We start from the raw sequence: 22,919 nt of genomic DNA on the forward strand, positions 1-22,919 counted from the left end.
TGCGGGCGAGAGGAAAGCCTAAAATTAACGCGCTAGTCAAGGCTCGCCCGTTTCCCTTTATTTCTATAACGACAGACTCATGCAAAAACGAAACATCACAATTTTCGATGCCAATCTAAATTGCGATGCACTGGTTTGACTCATGCAAAAACGAAACATCACAATAATATTATAATTATGTTCTAAGTACATGAACACGATTGGAACCAATTTGGGATAATTGGATAATGAAGGAATGTCGATGTAATCTGCAAATGTAATCTCATCTGCTTTTCTTTTTAAGTTACACACTTGTTTTTATGAGTAATTTGTAATATCGCAACATTCAGCTACACGGCACCTAACACTTTTGAGAAATTTGAAAAATATAACGATCAAATTATCCCAAATTAGTTCCAATCGCGTCATAGTACTCCAGACTGATAGTTTAAAAAGGTGCTACCGTGACACTCAGTTAACAATGTGAAAACAATTGTGAGGAAATATCACGTACAATTTCTCTAAAAATGTATTTTAGGGATTCGCGCCAACCACACAGACAAGTTGAATTAATGCTTTAGTTGTGGTCGGTCTCCTTCATCGAGAATCGACTCTGGGTGGCGTTAAATGATCCTATTGGTCTGAATGAGGCCGACGCTTACCTGCTCCGCAATGGGCTTCATCGGAATTGTCTCCGCAGTCATCCATTCATCGCATTCCCAGTCACCTGTTATGCACATGCCAGTGTCGCAGACAAAATCATCTGGATGGCAACCTGAGGAAAGGAAAGACAAACAACAAACCTGTTACATTGCGTTCATATTCAGAATGCTGGATGATAGATGAAGACATTAACATGGCCCTGCGGACATGCAACCAATTGGCTATGTGTTTCCGTGACGCTGCACGTTAGGCGGTGATGTGCAGCGGCTCGGAGGGTGATACCTCATCGGTAGATTATTTACAGCAATTTAAAACGAGGGCTGTTGTGTAGCTGATCGGCTGTTTGGAAATGATTCAATGGTGACAATCCGGTGTTTCAGTCGGGTTCAAACTCACAACATATGGCAGCCAGTCACCTAAGAGTAGTTCAGTAACAGAGCTAGGTTGTTGTTATTTTCTGACTGCGACTCCTTCACGCGCTGTAGAGTTCATGACCACTCACGTTCGTACACTCACTATCACACATCGCACTCAAACTTTATGGAATAATTTTGGTAGACAAATTTGCGAAAAGCTTCCGAGGCGCGGCATATAGGCTTTATACATTGTACATACTGGCTTTATACATTTTCTACCCTGGGTGATAGTTCTGCTGGTGGACAGAATTGTCCCCGAGACTACTCGTTCGCCCAGTTATAGCGTTGTATTCATTGCTTCGCTTCCATAATGTTTGTGTGTGCGATGTGTGATAGTGAGTGTACCTGCGTGAGTGCTTCACGAACTCTACAACGTGTGGAGCAGTCGCAGTCAGAAAAATGTAACAACTTAGCCGGCTATTGAACCACTCTTTTTAGAGTTGGGATTCAGCCGTGCGGTTCTGTCTGCTGCCTCTCCGTTAGGCGATTGATGCCATATGTTGTGGGTTCGAACCCGATTGAAAACTAGCCGTATATTATACATTATGGATTCCGATTCAGAATGGATTCGATGGCTTTATTGTTGCCACAAGTTGTTTTATCTCTACGAGAGTGGGTCTACATTATTGGAAGAAGGGTTTCAGGATAAGATGGGTTCCCGAAATCTCAACGATATGCTGACTCTGTTGTAAAAGCACTAAACACGATTGGAACTAATTTGGGATAATTGGATTTTCATATTTTGCAAATTTCTCAAAAGTGTTAGGTGCCATATAGCTGAATGTTGCAATATCGCAAATTACTCATAAAAACAAGTGTGTAATAGAAAAAGAAAAGCAGATGAGATAACATTTGTAGATTAAATCGACATTACTTCACCATCCAATTATCCCAAATTAGTTCCAATCGTGTTACTAGTAATTTCTTAGTCATGTCGTGTACACATGCGTGAATGTATTTAAGCCAATAGAATTCACCGATGATGGCATGTATATCTCAGTGAACACTTTACAGCAGCCTTGTTCATCTGAGCTATTCCGTAGTGTCCCATGAATCGCACTGCCAGTTTAGCTCGTTCAATTCACACTACAGTGAACGAAATGCAGGAAAGTTGCATTTGAACAGCAGATATAGAGGTCACGCGGTCTGGGCACGGTCCCTCTGGACCGTGGTCTGGGCAAAACCCTTCCCGACGTTTTGCTGAGGGAAACTTTCATGCAGCGGACCATGAGTGACCGTGAGCGGACGTATATACGATCGGACTAAAAGACTTAAGTTTCTAACAATTCAAGTGCGATTGCGAAGGTCATGTAGGAAATCACTCTTGTGGCGTATAGGGATGAAACATAATTGCAACATGATTTTGTATCACCTGCAGGTACCTCATATGGTTTAGTCTGAGATGTCGTTTTCAACGACATTTAGTCCAAAAGAAAGCGCACTGCTTTAAAAAAGATGAGAAGAAAAGACGGCCCTCTTATAACACAAAGCTCACCATATCGTAATCATTATTATATCGGACAACAAATAGCAAGCATTTCAAAAACATTTGTAACTCTAAAGTCAAGACCAGAGATTTAATGTAATCACAACCCTTGTGACAGTGAAATTTCCAGCCTGATTTTTATGGTGTTTCCATGTGGCTATGCGAAATTTCGTGGTCAAATATAAGTTCTGTGATTTTTCCATCCCGTTAATCAGTGATATGGCGGCCATGAGTTTTGCTACGTGCACCAACAGTTAGGCAGAAAAAAAAAATATGGTAGGATAGTATGGTCATGAATTAAAAATGATACTATCTGATTCTGGAAGAGGCTCGCTCTTCGTAATTTACAAGAAAACAAAGATTTATATAATAATATTAGCAGAGTAATTTCTTACAAGTAGCGTGTAGCATCGCCAACATTTTACCAATAATTTGACATGATCTGAAATGGAAGAGGTCACAAAACCCCCAGGGTTTATGGGTCACTTCAAATAGAAGAATACAGGGAATGAGGAAACACAATTGCCATCATTGCATCGACAAGTGCTTGTATATTATCTTGGTAAAACGGACGGAATCTTGGAAACCAAATGGTTCAATGAAACTATCGCATTTTAAGATTACATAGAATACTCAAAAATCGATTTGATATCATCGAGCGTGACTATTAGGCCAAAAACAAAAATACATGCCTTAAAAATGCCAATACATGCCTTAAAAATGCCAACTCTTATATTTCATCACAATTTGAACAAATCTAATTTAGGTCATCCCGGGGGACTTGCACACAAAATCTCAACGCTGTTTTACAGTGGTTATGAAGAAGATTTTGTAACAAACTATAAGCTCGGTTATTGAACCATGCACTCTTTTTTTTAGAGTGGTGATTTGACCAAGCGGTTTGTCTGTGGCTTCTCTGCTAGATGACTGGGTGCCGTATGTTATGAGTTCGAACCCGTTTGAAATCACTATATTTGACCAAAATGACTTTTTGTAGCTAATTTGCATATAATCACGGTGCTAATTTGCATATACTATGAAAACAAAAAGAGACAGTTCGCCAAAAGTATACGATGCGTCTACACACCAAATATCAAGCCTGTAAATAATACGATTCTTAAAAAAATTGAGTGAACGGACATCCTCACAAACATACATACAGACCGATAAACAGACAGACAGACACACACAGACACATCCATCCATTCATCCATGTATCTATCCATCCTCACACACAACACACATACATACATACATACATACATACATACATACATACATACATACATACATACATACATACATACATACATACATACATACATACAGACAGACAGACAGACAGACAGACAGACAGACAGGCAGACAGGCAGACAGGCAGACAGACAGACTGACCATGTGCCACGGGTGCCGGGTGGATACCCATCCAAATAGCATCTGTGGGCTAAAGTCTAGAGTATTCATATGTTAAGTGATCGTTGTATCTTCACATATTGTACTTTATCGAAGGAGGAAGTTTTGATCATATGACATACCACAATGGACTTCATCGGATAAATCTCCACAGTCATCCCAATAGTCGCATTCCCAGTATTCGGGGATACACTCCCCGTTGCTGCAGGTAAATTCATCGTCTCCGCAACCTGATGAGATGGGACATAGACGTGTTCAGCGCAAAGCTGCTTTTGAATGTTTTTAGAAGTGAACACGATGGTCTTATTAACTGTTTTAGGGAGCCGTCATTATTTACGGCCGTGGATGGGAGGAATCTGAGGGGGCACTCAAAAATATTAAAGCCACTAGGGGGTTGCTCGAAATGTGGAGGGAAAGAATAGGTGTCTTACTCAATTTCTGGTGCAAAATAAATTGAAACACCTTTCAGATTGCACCGTTTTACATATCAATTTCTCAAAATTTTCTAAGCAAGAGAGGGGATACCTCGCTGACACATTCCCCTCAGGCTCTCGCATGTTCTCCCCTGTACTTCTCTAATTCTGCCCTATCAGATATCCTTGTGAAAACCCTATGATGAAACCCATCCTAATTAAACAATGCTATATGGTTCGATACTGGTTATATCATAAGCGCTTTATATTTTGCTGTGACTTTGAATTTCATTTTGTTGGTTTCACCTTTGTCAATCGTCATGGGATAATCGGGTACACTAGTATCTGAAAGGTCTTTACTGTTGCTGTATTTTTGTAATTTTACAAATACATGTATTGACATTTAACTTTGCTAAGTGTGTGTGTGAGTGTGTGTGTGTGTGTGGGAGGGGGGTCAGTCAAAATTCCTGTGTTAGACAGCGGGGGTACTCGAAATTTCAGAGTTTCCGATGAAATTCCTCTGACCCCCGGTAATAAATAATGACAGCTCCCTTCTACGGTCATCGTGTGTTCAGTAACGAGATGGTTTTCTTTCAAGTCGAAATCAGGATGAAAGAGTCGCTTTTGAGGTTGAAACCTACGGCTAATCCCTCTCAAACTAACAAATTTTAGATTTACTGCCTCTCAAGAACAGCTTTTCCTTTCATTGTTCTAGTATCGCTGTGATGTCCAATATTCTATGTTGTAGATCAAAATGATAAGTGTTAAAATCAACAGATGTAAATTGGATGGACCGTGAACGAAAGAACAACTTGATGATAGAACGTGGAAAAGGCAAAATTAAATACAATTCGCCAAAGAAGCTGTGGCAAAATCTTTTGAAACTTAACATTAACCAAACTTTTAAGTTTGGTTATTCTCTTGGAGTGAGACGGTGTTTGTCGTACTCCACGCACTCGTAAGAGCATATACCATTACCTAAAACCGTAAAATTTTATTACATTTTCTACAAAGCGTAGAACACTGATAACGTGCGACAATTTGTCGAAAACGATATCTACACTCGTGTCCACGATCAAAAATAATGCAGAAAAATCTGTTTTACCTCGCTTGGCATAGGCTAATGTTTTGGCACAAAAATGTTCACATAAGGTTTCAAACTTAAACGAGTCTCAACGTGACGTATGGTGAAAATACTCATGTGCAGTTTGTTATGCGCAATCACTCATAACAGTGATGCAAGGTTTCTCGGAGGGTCGTCATTGAGCCTGCGTGTTCGTGTGGATGATGTGAGAAATGGAACTACCGCAGCCATCTTCGTCAGAATTGTCGCCACAGTCATTCCACTCGTCGCACTGCCAGTTGTCAGCGATGCATAACCCATTGGCGCACGTGAATTGGTATGAGTTGCAACCTGTGTCGTGCAAAGACAAAGAAATACGTTTGATTTGCATCTTCATCAGTAGAGGTAGCCCTATGCTTGATGATTTGTATGGACTGAGTCAATCTTTTGAGTAGTTTTGTGATAAGGAATACCATCCTAAAAGCGCTCGTTAATCAAGTTAAAGATTCAATGCACGGTCAATGCAAGGTCAATTCCAGCTTACTGTACTGCCATATTTATCAATTTAAGGGAGTGAAAACATTGTGCTACATGGGCATGCGCGTCTCCTTGTTCGTGTTTAAAATGCGCAGTACACAGGGTCGTAGGACCTTTCCCTTAATTGACACAGCGAGTGAGAGGAAAGGGAAAGGGAGCCAGGCAGAGACAGAGAGGATAGTACTATTGAGCCGAAGTTTGCCGATCGGAAGATCAGCAGCTAAAATCCACAGTAGCATATACTGGCTGATGAAGAAATGATCGTTCCCTTTTCTCAGCTGTTCACCGGATTATACCGACTTCCTGCATGACACTAAATCACCAAAAATATCATTGTTGCAAATTCTCGGATACAATTTTAAATCGAGGAAAGTCGAATTTACTAGCACTATGACACACTTACTACAACTCTGCTCGTCCGAGATATCGCCACAGTCGTCTATGTAGTCACACTCCCAGTGATGAGGAATGCACATTCCATTCACACACTCGAATTCGTCGCCACGGCAACCCGCTTCAGAGACGTATGAGAACTCTGAAGTGAAAGATAGCGGCTTATTATAGATGGCGTTTACAGCACAAGGTGTTTATATCTAAATGAAAGATTTCTGGCAGAAGGTACGATATTGCTCTAGTTACCGTTTGATTGCAGCTGATGTCGAGTCATTTCTAAAGTCAGTTGATGCTTACCCCATCCTTTCATGGAAGTCAGTGTTTTCCATATAAATTTATCTCTCAGAAACACGATCATATAGGTCGCTGGTGATGTAAAATGTCGCGCGCTGACCTTGTCAGCTTGTTTTTCCGTTTAGTGAATTTTGTAAACATTTCAAATCGTATGATCAGTGTCGTGAACTCGGGAAATCCTTATTTCTCCCTCGGTAGTAGGGGAAGGAACGGAGGAACGTGCAGAGGGGACTGAAAGAGAAAGTTGGGGGGGGGGGGTCACGAGGAAACCTCAGTTTGGGGGTCCTCCAACATTGCACGCAATGTAAATCATACCGATAAACACTTCTGGACAGGACAGAAGGCAATCCTCTCAGAAACCGGTTTTCTGAGGTTATCCAATGAAACAACTGTTTCAATGACTGATGATCATAAACACTTTATGCTTGTGAAGACTATAATTCTGACTAACAATAATTACACAGCCGTATGGACACCCTATTATCATTTACTGCTATACTGACGGTCGCAACGTCAGCATGAACTCTGGCAAGCAGTTCGAAAGGGTGTTACACAGACACAAACATCAAAAAGACACGAAGAAAATGAAGGACAGGGAAAAGGGATGGAGCAAGTGTCAGAACTCACCGCAATATTCTTCATCGGAGTTGTCACCGCAGTCATCCCAATTATCACACAGCCAACTGTACGGGATACAATAGCCGTTAGGACACGCAACCTCGTCATAATTACAGCCGTTCCCGTACGAACTTAGTGTTCCTGAAAATGATGAATATTCTGAATATGGGTCTGTAATATACATGCATATAAGCTTACACACCATTTTTTTATAAATAAAGGGTATCTTCTCGGTGAAGTAAAACACTGTATGCAAAAGCGCAGAGGTGTACAGGCATGCATGAAATTGCTTCATGTATAAAGTGTCGGTATTAACTTAAGTTCAAGATCTATTCAGGAAAGAGCAGCCAAAGCAGGTATTACTGTCAAGAATACAGTCTAAGTAAATAAATTTATACAATGCGAATGTTGCACATAATATACAGCACAATGATGGTCTGGAGTGGACTATAAGTGAGTCAATTTCAGTCTCCTTGTGCAATGTCTGTCTGTCAGTCTGTCTTCCTCTATCTGTCTCTCCTTGTTTGTTTCTGTCTGACTGTCTACCTCTGTCTCTTAATTTCTGTCTGTCTGACCATTCTGTCTGGCAGTCTCTGCCTTTTCATCTGTCTATCTGTTTCTATGTTTACCTATCACAGCTTTTTTCTATCTCAGCCTGTCTCTCGGACTCTCGATCTGTCTATCTGTCTGTATCTGCATGTCTCAGTCTGTCTGTCTGTAGTTGTTTGTCAGTTGATTTCTCCGTCGTCTTTGCGTCTCCGTCTGTTTGTCTGCCTGTGCCCGTCGGTCCGTCGGTCCGTCTGTCTGTCTGTCTGTCTGTTAGTAAAATTTATGTTTTATCTGACTCTTACTTACCGCAGCCAACTTCGTCTGAATCATCGCCACAGTCATCAAGGAAATCACACTCCCAGTACCAAGGGATGCAATTGCCGTTCGCACAGATAAAGTCATCATAGCCACAATCTGCTGTGAAGGGAAGGTCGTGAGGTTGAATATATATGATATGCATTGGACCCGAAATTTGAGTTCGATAATGAAACTTCGTAAGTCGTAACATATGAAATTTTCCAGGAGAGCGATTTCATCGGTTTTGTACTTTAAAAAATCGTACTTGTCTCTTGTCAGAGAGTAGGTTTGAATATCATTACATAGCTGTAAACTTTTACCCCACATCAGAAAGAGTAAAGAAACGCATGAAGACGGAGACACTGATGCTGTGAACGTTACCATTGGCTCTCATTTTTGGTTGAAAAGCAAATTGTGTCTCACGGATAGTACTCTATAATTGGACAGCAATCAACTGAATAGCGGATTAAGAGTTCCATCCACCACTCCATGCAATCACACATGTTGTTCAATGTCACAAGAGAATAATTATGCTCACCTGCACTAGATAGTTGCTTATCATTTCTTGAATCAACTTCAAAAGTAAACGAAAGAAACAAAGAAGATTGTAAAACCTGAGCACTTTCAACTCTCCTGTCAACCTTTTACTTATTTAGTTTTTCGTAAAATATGATTTTAATTCTCGACATTACATAAAACAATATCGCATTGAGTCAACAATAATTTGTCGTGATTCTTCCAGGGGAATGGCGGCGACAAAATTTTTTTAGCGACAATGGCAAGATTGAGACTGCGACATGCATCGATAAATTTAATGCGACTGGAATTTTAAGCTTACCGACGTTTTTCTTTAAATCTTTGCGTTTCTGGATTATGCTTGGGTTCATTTTCCCTGTTCGCGTCGTCTCCTCAAACATATTCATTGATTTCTTTTTCTTCACTGCTTGAGCAAGCAGTTTCTCGGCCTTTGCGTTTGTAGCCTTCTTTCTCTTCAGCTGTCGCAATTTCTCTTCGAGGAGTGTGTTTGCGTGTTTCTCTTGGTCCTTGTGTCGGGTTTGCTTGTTTCGTTTCGCCTTTCCCTCTGTCATTGTCTGTTCGTCGTTGTCGTGTGTTGCCTTGGCATTCTTCAGCTCATTGCGCTTCCCTTCAATCTCGACCGCCGTCTTCCTCAGTTCGGCGCTTATCTTTTCCTTCAGGCTGAGGTACTTCTCGTCGGTGATGTGTTCCGTCTGATCGTCAGCCATCGCGTCTTTTAGATTGCGCACGAGGGACCCAACGTGAGGAACCAGTTTCCTTTCATTTCAGTCGTCTCAGCGTCTTTTCTTTCAATGGGCACCCCGACGTCAGCCTCACCAGCCAAGTGGGCCTTCGCCTTAGCTGCTCTCAGAGCATCCAGCCTCCTTTCCATGCGTCCTTTTTCCTCCTTGCGCTTGTTCTTTGCAATCATCTCTGTGGCCTTCTTTTTTTCAACTGGCGTTCCAATTCGTGTCTTTTCAGCAAGATGTTTCACTTCTCTGAGCGCAGTCATCTTTTTCTGCAAGCGCTCCAGTTCCTTCTTTTCTCCATAACAGGTTGTCTTTCTGTGAAAAAACATGTGGAATGTCCCTCTTGGATGAATATTCAGACTCGCAAAGTTTTACTTTTTTATCATCTACTGCTTGTCAGTGTTCAGTTTAGAGCCCTTAGAGTAAGAAAATTTTCAATGTGTTTTTCGAAAAGTAAGAAATTTTATTTCCCCGTATACAGGTAAAGCAGGAATGGCGGCCATTTTGAATTTACAATATCGGTAAATGTTGGGTATTTTTTACGCTGGTACCAACTTTGCACGGTGACCCCTGATGTTTATTTTCGGTTCGGCACGTGTATTGTTGAAAGTTTCATTGAGGCAAGTTTGGGTTAGGGTTATATATCTTTCACTTTCAAGACGCCATATTGCCTTAGTGATTAATTATATGAGGCAAATAAACATGGATGAGCTCTGTAACTCCTTTATAGTAAAGCCATTGAGGGCAATGAAATTACCACATATATATGGCATACTTGTTATGTCTTTCTTGCAACGAATATAAACGTTAGAGTCTTGGTGAGACACCGGGAGGGGGGGGGGGGGTATCGCCAAAATATGTGCAAAGTAAGAGTGAAGAGCGCCGCTGACGATATACGTGAACTTTGCTGTGGACAATATGAATTTTGACAAGATTTACTTGCAACAGGACAATAGCTATAGACTTTTGAATATGTTAATTATTTACGTGCTATAAAAAGAACACAAGTTCTGCTGATCAGACTCCCTAAAGTATATTGAAAGACTCGGAAGTAGCAATACCAACACTGCATTGCGCGGTGTGCAAGAATGTCACCCTTGGCTTATGAATTCTAGTCCTCATTGCTACTGAGTAGTCAGTAACACGTGACAAGCTTCAGTGATACAACCCATGTCGACAAGTTGACACTGGGTGTTGCTACAAGATAAAAGAAACAGACACAATAGAAACGCCGGACATTGCATCAAAACAAACTGCGGATGAAGTAATGATAAACTTAAAAGCGATTTCTAACTTATACAATTCTATGCGGCTTGGCTTAGGTCTCGAAGTCCCCGCCATCAATGATTAAGAAGAGGAGTTCGGAATCTTACTCATATTCTTGCCAAGCCAGCCTGTTCAATTTTGATGAAGGTTCATGAAAACACTGTGCCTTTTTAATGATTAAATAATGCATTATTCTGGACTGCTCCGGTCTTCCGTTGGTGTAATCGTTTCTTTTAATATTGTTTTAATATAACACAGAACTTTACTTGATATTTTTTTCAATAGCTTGAATCGTTATGACGTCTTATTTAATGTTTCCAAACACATGTTAAGCGTTTTAGGTTTTTGATTTGTTGTTCAGGTGTCCAGGTCCTGTTGCAATCGTTAAAATGTGATCACTGTGATTGTTCAACAAATAGATTGAAGAATATAAGTACCAGGGGATGAGATTATCCATAGAAAATGAAGCTATGCTAAATGGAATTCTATCATTGAGGGAGGCAGGGAAGTTTCCAGGTGAGGCAGCAATGTTTGCCCCATCACGTCCTCGAAAGAAAGCTTCCTATATGATGCATTTTATTGTCTGTCTGTACAAAGATAAGTAACGAGAACACACAAATGGATGTCGAAATTACAGTAACGTCGGACCCCTAGGTTGATCTGCCCGTTTGTCGTCCGCTCATCCACCCTTCGAACCAACTCTCTTTATCTCCTGTCTCCCCGCCGTTCTCTGTCTGTCTGTCTGTCAGTTGGTCGGTTGGTCTAGCTAGCTGGCTGGCTGGCTGGCTCTCTTTCCTCCCTCCCTCCCCCCCCTCTCTCTCTCTCTTATTCCACATGCCATCTAATAGCAACGACAGCCAACGGACAAACAGGTATCAAGATCCAGATAGAATGTCATTGTGACCATTGTCTTCTCAGCATCGCATTTATGATGCCAGACAATAACTATTCGCTTTCACACGCTCATTAAATAGGCAACGAGGTTCACGCAAGCCTAGACTGGAAACCGATTTACATGTCGATGCCGGATTGCTTTCCAATAGACTTACAGCAGGACTGTGCAGATACAGTGTCTGTCTGCGACTGTCTGTGTGCAGCGGACCGCATACAATTTACAAAGAAGTTGTTAAGAAATGACGCGTGACATTGCGTAATGAAAATGTGTCCATCGTGACAATGGAATTACCAAGTGCACGATGTTTCTATTTGTTTGTGACGTGATTTTCAAACACTGCATGCAGGGGATTTTTAAGGAGACGAGTGTTTGCCTGTCGATATCGAGACTCTTATAGAAAATGGTGACAGAAATTGCACAGCACTTACGAATGGAGGGTCGTGGATGGGTTGTAAAAATCTGCTCTTGTATTTTGGTTGCTAGAGCATTTTAGATCACATTTGGTATATGTGTATATACAAAAAAGAGCTTACATGGTAGGTCGACGGCGTCTGTCTGTCTGTCTGTCTGTCTGTCTGTCTGTCTGTCTGTCTGTCTGTCTGTCTGTCTGTCTGTATGTATGTATGTATGTATGTATGTATGTATGTATGTATGTATGTATGTATGTATGTATGTATGTATGTATGTATGTATGTATGTATGTATGTATGTATGTATGTATGTATGTATGTATGTATGTATGTATGTCCGTCAACATCAAAAACTCCCAAACCGCAGCACCTACCATCTTAGTATTTGGTGTACAGGTGTACCAAGGGGCTAAAGATGCGAATTGTGCAAATGAATATGTCATGTCAAATATATGCAAAGGAGAAAAAAAGGGATATCCTGTAAATTGCTAAAATTCTGTAACCACAGGCCAGATTTTGTGGAAACTTAGTATGCAGGTTCGATTTGTGAAAATTGTCGTGAAATTTTGATGGTTGTATTTTTTGGCAATTTTCCCCGTTTTTGGTCACAAAATCTTCTCTAAAAGAGCTCGTCTCGTTGCCTGGAAACTTGGTATGCATAATCCTACGATTAGTATCAGTCAGACTTGTTCAAATTGTCGGAAATTTTTATATGTGTGCTTTTAGGGCAATTTTTCTCATTTTTGGTCAAAAAATCATTTTCTCCCAAAGTTCTTGTTGTATTGATTTGAAACTTAATAATCTTCATCCTAGGGTTGTCTTCTGTCGGAATTCTTAAAACTGTGGTGAAATTTTAATATTTGTATTTTAGGGCAATTTTTTCTCATTTTTGGTAAAAAAATAATGTTCTCTGAATTAAATATTTTGATTGCTTTGAAACCTGGAATTCATTACCTAGAAGCAACCATAGTTGAGAATCTTTTGAACGTGATGAAATTTTCATTTTTGTAGTTTGGGGCAATTTCCCACGGTTTTGGTCTAAAAGTCATGTTCTCTGAAATCGCTCATCCGATTGCTTTGAAACTTGGTATGCATGTTTCCAGGGGTAAACATAGTTAAGTATACTCACACTGGCACATCGAATCAAATGTGAACCAAGTGTCTTTGAGACTATGTTTACTTTTGGAGAATGGATTGTGTTAAACAAACTTATCAAAAACTACAGTGCGTTTGATGGAGTTTGAAAAGCAAGGATCCACATCTTATCTTCGTAAGTAATGCAACCATTGACGTCAAATACTGACGATTCACACATCAACCAACATTAAGTAGCTTGTACGTTCCCTCTCAAGTACAAGGTGTCAAAAAGGAGTGTAGTCGATGAGTATATATTTCGTGGTTTCGTTCAAATTGTCTTCGAAAAACAGAATAATTGCCATACTTCAGTTCCTCATTATTAAATGCCGACACGAGTTGCGTCGATGACAGACCAAATTGACCAAATTATTTTGATGAATTTTGTGGTCTGTTAAAATATGCTGTGAGGTGAAAAAAGTTGCAACTTTTGCTGATGTGCGCCTACGATAATCTGACACCACGACAAATATTTAATCGGATATGCAGTATTGAGGAATGGGAACGCATCGCATCTACATTTGTCGACCGGTTGGTTCAGAGCAGTTGACAGACTCCCGTGCAGATAACGAGCCATTAAAATCAATGAGGCTTTGTTTGTTAGTTGTCGGTTTGTTTGCACGGCAAGCTGCCAGATTTGTGCTGAAGCGCCGGCGGCGTCTTACAATAAATTCTGTCAAAGACCGGACGTTTTCTACATATTTCTCAAACTATCGTGAGACTGACAACCACAAAACAGGGAATTGATGATTGAAGGGTACCCCCTTGCTATTTTCTGAATCTGAAGTAAATTTCCAGAAGGGATTGCCAGTCTGGGCTGAGAATAAACTATGAAGAAACATACTACACAACAAACTTTGAAATCATTTTGTTAAGATCTTACCAGATTTTGAAATTAACCGTTGTATATCCCATCTGTATCAGAAACTTCATACTTCAGTTGTTGTTGTATATGTGTATATCATGTTGTTAGTATGTATGGTTATCGCAATTGCTAAGATTGAAATTACGGTTGATGTAACATTTAACAGTCAAGTTTACAGTGTTTATGACAACCACACGTGTTACGAATTTCACTTATACTGGAAATCGCTAAAGACGGACGGTTGCAGCTTGCACGACGCTAAGAGCCGCATTCAACAGGTAACAGGTGATAATAAGACAGTCTGAGTAGAGCAAAGAAAGGGACAAGATTGTGATACTTGTCTTTACCTGTAAGGGAGCGTTCAGTTATCACGGTAAGGGGATGCGCCGGGGGTCACCTTAAATTTGAAAACTGCAAACGGGGGGGGGGGGGGGGGGGGTCATGTATTTTTCAAACAGCACATGGGGAGGGGATGTTCACTTGATTTTCATAAGTATCCGTCCCGCCAAAAAGCACTTTCAGTGCGAATAATATTATGGGAAGTAAAAGTGAGTTGCTACATGATTTCATTCTCTGAAGTAGTTTAACTGTAAATCTGAATAAAAGTATAAATATCTGTCACATGAACATCTTGACTTGGCAACTCTGAGGCTTGCTAATTCAGCTCGCTGGGGGCAATAGACAATTCCTATTACTTGCTTATTAGAGATATAGCAAGGTTTATCAGGAAAACATTTTATAGTTTATCTGTAAACTATCATAAGATTAAATAAAACTTTTAGGTGAAGTTCCAATGATCATAATTGTTGTCTACATCTGAACTTTTAAACACTCTATTTGAATAAAGTACATTTTTATCAATTGCCAGACACTTATTAAAGCACATATTTAGTTAATTTAGTATGTGAGAAAGTAATTCATACTATTCTCATAGACTCCAATGTACAGTGAATCAACATTTTCGGTGAAATTCCAAATCAAAGTTTACACACTTGCACTTGTAACAATCCTATTCTAATAAAGTACAATTATGTCAATTATCCAACGTCTATATATGCACGAGTATAGCAAGTTTTTCGCTAAAAAAATATTCACAGTTGTCAGGTAACAGGACAGTTATCCCCGGGACATTTAGTCCCTGAACATTGCCACATACCATTTACCCCGGCTATTTACCAACGGACACTTACCACTCGGACACTTGCCACACGAGACATTTACCACCCTGACAATTACCCCCTCTGTTAAAAATTCATTTAAAGAACGTCTGATTCATTATCTTTATTCTCAAACAGTTTCAACTTTGTTTTGACATAGCGTAGACACTGTCTATGATTCAAAAAGCCTTATGGAATGTATTATATATATTGGTGATGAAGGAATTAGTAAATATTTTATGAAACATTTAACACACCTTCTACCCGTAAAACATGAAACTGAAAATGTGTGTAACTTTCGATGCGACCCAGTTTTGACTAAAAACCGACAAAATGAAAAAAGAGGCAAATATTATTAGTTACCTAGTATGAGAGTCAAGGTTATGTTGAGGGTAAGCCGAAAAAAATGATTCGTAAAGAGACATTATTTTAGTCTTTTAACTCCATTTAGTTGTTATTTTAATGTAATTTTATAGTATCTATTTATTATATAATGCATGGTTAGGCATACAGTGTCAAGTTCAACATTAACAGTTCAACTTACAGCCGCAGATACTCCGCGTGACGTAGTGGTTAGTACAGGCGTCCCGGGTTCGATTCCCTGATAGGCATCGGGTAAAATTTAGAATGTGTACTAACATTACGAGGCATAGTAAAAGGTAGATCATGTGTCGCCCAGCAGGATACAGTACTAGAAAAGATGCACACACAGTCTTCGCGATTGTTCGGGAACCTTCTTTTTTCATCATTTCCCATTTAAAATAATCGCAATCATACCAATCCAAAATCCAATAACACTAGGTCAAAATTTGTAAGACAATAGTTGTAAACATAGACAAAAAACAGCACAGAACAGACAGTAAATAGACGGTACACAAACAAAGTCAAATTCATGAAAGAAAGATATATGGACCTCTGGCCAAAAGACCAAGAAGTGATGTCAGGTGTTTCGAAAATAGTAATAATTTTGACAAAGCAATATTGTCGTTGTAAATAGTATTGGGGGTAAATATCCGGGTGGTAAATGTTTTTGGTGGTTAATGTCTCGGTGGTAAATGGTTTGTGGTAATTAGCCGGGGGGTAAATGTCTGGTGGTGATTGTCCAGAGGGTACTTGTCTGGATGGTAACTGTCCTAGAACCGTTTGTCATAGACTCCCATATATAAAGGATCAACATTTTCAGTGAAATTCCAAAGTCAAATTTTTGTACACATACGAGTTGTAACCACTCTATTCCAATCAAGTACACATTTATGTCAACTATCAAACGTCTGCAAATGTATTGCTAGACTAAGTTTTATATTGCAAAAGTATCATTCATAGATTTCCAATGGACTAAAATGTAAAGTGAAACAACATTATCAATGAAATCCAAATATCAATATTTTGTATACACACATGCACTTTTTACCTGCCACTTTCAAGCAAAGTACAATTACATGAATTATCACACATATTTAAATGTAAAGGTATAGCTTGTTTTTAGGAAAAAAATGCTAAAAGTTCTTCCAATAGACAAACGTGTATTATGATGTGATATTTTAGTACGAAGCCCTTTATTGGCCACATTTCGCTTATTTGCAGTTGTGCAAAAAATGGTAACCCTCCCCAAAATACATGCTTAAAATTTTATGACCCTTCAAAACTGCTTTCGCAAAAAATTGCGACCCACCTGCAATTTCTGTTAAATCCCTTTGAGAGGAGATTTCAAAATTATAGCAAGTCAAAAAGTCGAGATTTGAACGCAGTGTTAGTGTGTGAAGGGAGTCTTTCGAAAAATCTGTGAACTTATTTTTGGATTCTATCGGCGCGCGCCCTCCAGAGGCGCTTGTGAATGCAGTTTTACTCAAACAATGTGAATGACCCACCCTCTTAAGTTGACAAAGAAGTCTTTACATCTTAGGAGGGGTCTTCTTTTTTGGTGCAACGGGTATACCCAGGGGTTCACTTATTTAACTGATGCCAGGGAAGAATTTGCCGGCCTAATTCTGGTCACAATAAATGAAAAACTCCCTGATATATTGCTAAAATGAAACCTGCTGTTCAAGAAAACCGCACTGCATTCGCGGGTTTCGCAAAACGGTGAACGCATACTCTTACCTTTTGCTGCGAAGTCGTGATCTTCTTGTGTTTGATTTCTTCTTCTTCTCTTGATTGACAGCCTGCACGGCTACCAAACAGGCAGCCGCCAAAACGATGGCCGTTGCAAATCGCATCGCTTATCTTCCGTCAAAATTTCCAGAAACCCAAACGAGTATGAGAACTGCTGGAGCCAGGAATGGTTGTGCTTCTCTGAGAGGCGTCGGTACCAATGTCATCGCAAGAGGGTTACCCATAGTGCACAGCGCACTATCATCCATTGCAGGTGGACTGCACAGGTGGGTGTAACCGCCCAACTTCCATACACGTCAAATCCTTGTTCATCATGCGCCGATTACATGCTTTCTTGATCTTATTACAAGTCTGTCTATGGAGTAACTGAGTCTTTTCATAAATTTGGTTTACAAATTCCCAGTTTTTGCTGAATCATGAAAATTTCTAGACCAAAGTCACACAGAACTTGTCATAAACTACACGCCGGCATCTAAAATATGACTTTAGAACTGCCGTAACCGATAATTTAAGATAAAACCCGGGTTTTATGCAACTCCAAGTATGTATGCTTATTGTGACTGTCCATTTGTTGCAGAGACGAAGCATTTGTTTCGGATGTTTTCTCACGAGAGATCAATGATTCAGCAAGAATAGGATTTGTAAACCAAAATTATAGAGGAACAAAGAATTTGTCGGTGGAGTGCAACGTAACAAACAACAGTGACCGACTCTAATCAAAATGCCTGACCGTTTATTAAGTGTCTCCTGGGTGCATGTATACACTTCCTTCGCAAGCCGCAGTGTTCGTAACCTTCATTAAATGGGCCATTCAGATGAAGTAAAAAACAAAAAATCCCCTGTGTGTGAGAAGCAGGACACAGCCTTGTTTACTAATTAGAATTTTTTCCAGCCAATTGTATAATGCGAAAGCATGGGAGAAATGAAAATCTGCAAAAATATAAATTGCACAGGTCATCGACAAAAATTTCTATCACCTTTGTCAGAAAGCATATCAGTAGGTCAGTAGAACTGCTCAACCAACTACTTCGAAAAAGTAATAACTTTTGCAAGTGTCACTTTGACGGGAAAACATGCAACTTCCCTACTTAACTTGCTCTCAGCGCTTGTCTATTCACAGTAGCCTACCGGCTGGACAAGTTGATGGATCGAATATTTGAATATACAACCAGCGGCCTTCAAGTCAAAGAATCACCCATGCCTGCATCGCCACAGCAGGAAACGTTGTTCCAAGCAAAACAATGAAACGCACTACCATATAGAGCGACAGAAAAACTTTGGTTGCAGGACCCTGAGATGTATGTTAGAGAATAGATAGCGTTTGTACGTCGCCAAGCAACGGACCGTCTGAAGAGAGCCACTACGCTGGCCGACTGTTTGATCGCTGATACCAGTCGTATTTTCTCCCTGGCTCAGGTGGTATAATGACTGTGTCAGGGTTACGTTGACGCAAATTCAAGCTTAACTTACGGAGCACGAACGCACAGGTTACTGATAAAATCTATTACGTAATTCGCAGCATACTCCTCTTTGTAAATACAGTGTATCTATATAATGCGCTGCCTGATGATCAGATTGATAGATTCCAGACGAAAACATAAAAGTACACCAACTTTTCAGGGCAGAGAGATGTGGACATTTTGGAAATCGCACAGTCATTGAGTTTTGGTGGAAGCATTAATATGATTAAATTACGCCGTTTCGCCAGGCACCTCTGAGCTGATTTGTCATCGCCCATTCAAAGTGTTCGGATCAGTCGAAGTTTTGGCTGGCGTCAACGATGCATTTTTAGCTCACGTGTTCACACACATGAGTTAATGTCGCAGCGATTCCTGTATGTCTGTCTGTCTGTCTGTCAGCGCGATATCTTAAGAACAGCTTATCGGATCAGAATCAGATCTGTTGCAATGATTCAGTTTGCAAATGGCAAGAACTGATAAGCTTTTGAGGGTGTGTTTTGCATATTGATGCGTATTTGCATAATTAATGATTTTCGAAAAAAGAGGATACACATTGACAACGGCTGCAAACAATTTGATGAGAACTACTACAAATGTTGATCACACTAGGATATATCGGGGTGAAAGATACTAAGGGATGACATATATGTTAATTGCTAATACACTTATGTAATGAATTTTCTAATTAGCCATATATCTGAATTGTCGGGATCAAACATGACGAAACTTATGTACATTGGAAATACAGTGATATGACATGTTTTCAAGTCATTCAGCATTTTTGCTGTAGCTAATCACTAATTTGCATATTCAACGAATTTCCTAATCAGGCAGATATGTCTGAAATGACTCTATCATAGTTGACAAACGTTTGACATAATGATATAATATTATCGAGAGTCATTAAGCATTTTTACTTCAGCTATTACTTATCTGCATATTCTAATAAGGGATAAACTAATAACTCGTTTGGATATGAATGAATTTTCATAATGAGGGTTAGATATCTGAATAGACTTGATTAGAGTTGACAAAACATGCCATGTACGTTGAAGATACTATGATAAAATATTTCTGAAAGTCACTTAGCATTTTTACATCAGCTAGTTACTGTATATTAAAATAACTTTCCAAAATAGGGAAATAAGACTGGAAGGACACTTAAAGAGTTTATGAAACTTACTATGTATAGATGAGAAAATTATATTGTATTAGCGAAAGATATTTTGCATTTTCATGTCACCCAATTTGTAATTTGCATAGCCAATGAGCTTTAACAGTTTGGCATAAAAAAAACTTGAAGAAGCTACTGTCGCAGCGATGTTTGCGTGTCTCTGTATGTCGAAGTCCTAATTTTCATATTCAATGAACTTTCCTAATTAGGGATATATACCTCGATTAACTTGATCAGAGTTGGCGAAACATACTTTGTACATAGATGATACTGGGTGAAAACAATACTGAAAGTCAGTTAGCTTTTTCACTTCAGCTAATCACTAATTCGCATATTGAACGAACTTTCCCATTAGGTATCTGAATTGGCTCGTAAAGTCGACAATACTTAATTAACATTGAAGACACTAAATTGAAACACTAGTGAAAGTCAGTTCGCATTTTTAGTTCGGCTAATTACTAATTTGCATATTTAACTAACTTTCCTAATTAGAGATATATATCTTGATTTATTTGACCAAAGTTGACGAAACATGCTATGTACATTTTAGATATTATGATATAATATTATCAAAAGTCGGTTTAGATTTTTACTTCAGCTAATTATTACTTTTCACATTTAACAGACTTTTCTAATTACTAGGGATAAATCTTGATTGACTTGATCAAAGTCGATGAACGATGAAACGTGCTATGTACATTGAAGAAACTATAATACAATATCAATGTAAGTTGTTGAGTATTTTTACATAAGCAATCTACTAATTTGCATATTTAGCTAATTTAACAAATAGGGATATAAGACTGGAAGGACTCTAAAACAGTTTACGAAACATGCTATATATATTGATGAGACAATTACATGTATGTGGTATTAGTGAAAGATATTTTGCATTTTCATGTCAGCTAATTTATAATGAGCATATCTAGTTTAACCTTTTTCGTTTACCTATAGTCTCCAGTCCTGGTGATTCAACATTGCCTCTGATATATTGTATTTTGTCACTATTGCGACTAGAGCTCTATTCAAAGATTAGGCGCATTACAAATGTACTTTATTATTATTATTATTATTATTATTATTATTATTATTATTATTATTATCTAATGAACTTTTAAAATTTGGCATGTGGCTTGACCAAAGGCAATTACACATGCTATAAAAGATGGTGATAATATGACATCAGTCAAAAACTTTAGTATTTTCATTTCAGCTTATAACATATTTGTATACTTTATGACCTTTGAATAATCAGTGGTAAATGTTGTTCATGATGTTGATCATAACACTCAGTGAAGCTGCAAACACGTGGCAAAGGTTCAGAGACAAGTGCAATATACACTGAAACACGTGAGGATTTTCAGTTCATATTTGGTCACTCCAAGACGTTGAACTGCAGTCCTTTTCTTTACAATCGGTTAATGACATGAATAAATCTGGTTTGTCCATTCTTGAGCCTGGATTCCCAACATCGATTACACAAGTTTCTTTTAATTTTGACCTTTTTGTATGTCGAAATAAGAAGGTACGTTTTCGTTTACCGGAGAGATTCTGTGTTTCGTTTCGTTACCAAAACGACCACCCTCTTTGAGTGTTCCGATAACATTTGGCTTAGTGGGATTCTGACAGGCGAGGGGTCGGCGTCATGCAAATTGGAGAGCTACAAGTGTATTAGATCAAAATCTTGAATTTTGGTATGATTTGATGCAACTTTTGCCTTATTTTTATTAATATATAGCAGCGAATCTTTTTAATATTGAAAAGTTTACACCTTTTATTGTCGATTTCAGTTAGTTTCTATCACTGCGCTCTCCATGAAGTAGAAACAGAATTTTTTTTGTTATTTACAAGTGTTTAATTTCTTGCGGTATGAATTTGCATTTTGATCTTGTTTACGCAATTCAGCTCTCCGACTGACCCGATGATTCTTTTAACAGAGGAATAACATGTATTTTTGACACTACTGGCGCGTGATCTCCATTGGAGATGTATTAAAGATAAGGCTAAGCTACACTCTATCGGCTATGCCATAATACCGCCTGTAATACAAAGAATAGACGGGCAGTTTTCTTTTCGACAGCTCACATTGTAAGCTACAAAGCAGTCGCTCTTTATAGATGCCTGAAAATAAGAACAAAAAGAGGCTTCGATTCTTGTCCTTGATTTGACGTTTCGCTTTTTTCTGTCATTTCCCCGTAATAGTATAGGGCAGCGATTATATTTCCTATTAATCAATTTCAGTTAATTTTTATCTCCGCGTTCCTCTTGAAGATTAGTGGAAAAAGAACATTTTTAGGTTTTTTCACAAATATCTTGGGTGGAAATTTTCGAGCTTTCTCACAATTTGTTTTGCTCTTGTTTTCGCCATTTAGCTCCCCGGCTTTACCCAATGACTCTTTTCACGGAGGGATAACATGCATACTTAACAAATACCAACGCGTGATCTCCAGAGAAGATGTATTAGAGACAATTGCAACGCAAAGCTACTGTCTATTCGCTATGCCATAATGCCGCCTGTAATACAAAGAACAGGCTGGCAGTTTTTTTAACGACAGCTCACACTGCAACCTACAAAGCTGTCTCTCTTTATAGATGCCTCGAAATTGGATCAAAGAGGGTTCGTTGATGTGACGTTTCGGGTTTTTTTTCTGTTACTTTCCTCAGACAGCTTCTGTACATGAACGTCGTCACCTCGAATGTTATTTTGTTCACCAACTAAAGAGTACTCTATTTTTCCTTTTTAACTTTGCTATCTGGTTTGGGCATCCGATATCATGAATCGCTTAGGTAGTAGTGTTAGCGTTTTTTGTGGGAACAATTACGGTGAGAATTTTGTTAACCGCATGCATAATAGGGAAAACAACACGACCCGTATGACTCAAAACAATGTAATATTTTCACCAAAAGATAAGTGTATGAAGTTCAAACATTGTCATGGTTATATGCCACCTTCATGTTATATCTGACAACTCTGCATAAGATAACGAAATAATGAACATAAAATGTTGCGAACATATACCTGTTTTTGGAAAACATACTTCAAACAAGCGTCTTTTTGAA

The 22,919-nt window shown here is 39.0% G+C and overlaps 1 protein-coding gene across 1 annotated transcript in view; it reads right to left on the bottom strand.

Moving 5' to 3' along the window:
* Positions 1 to 9,420, bottom strand: part of LOC139131041 (atrial natriuretic peptide-converting enzyme-like) — a 68,649-nt gene extending 59,229 nt beyond the window's left edge. The window contains exons 1-6 of the mRNA XM_070696966.1: positions 8,960 to 9,420; positions 8,660 to 8,695; positions 8,131 to 8,241; positions 7,285 to 7,416; positions 6,374 to 6,505; positions 5,677 to 5,784 (exon numbers count right to left, since the gene is read on the bottom strand). Of these exons, the coding sequence (XP_070553067.1) occupies positions 5,677 to 5,784; positions 6,374 to 6,505; positions 7,285 to 7,416; positions 8,131 to 8,241; positions 8,660 to 8,695; positions 8,960 to 9,365 (925 nt within the window). The 5' untranslated portion in view covers positions 9,366 to 9,420. The remainder of the gene's footprint in view (positions 1 to 5,676; positions 5,785 to 6,373; positions 6,506 to 7,284; positions 7,417 to 8,130; positions 8,242 to 8,659; positions 8,696 to 8,959) is intronic.
* Between the last annotated feature and the right edge of the window lie 13,499 nt (positions 9,421 to 22,919).

The sequence above is a fragment of the Ptychodera flava genome, chromosome 4 (assembly GCF_041260155.1).
Source record: "Ptychodera flava strain L36383 chromosome 4, AS_Pfla_20210202, whole genome shotgun sequence".
NCBI classification, from domain to species: domain Eukaryota; kingdom Metazoa; phylum Hemichordata; class Enteropneusta; family Ptychoderidae; genus Ptychodera; species Ptychodera flava.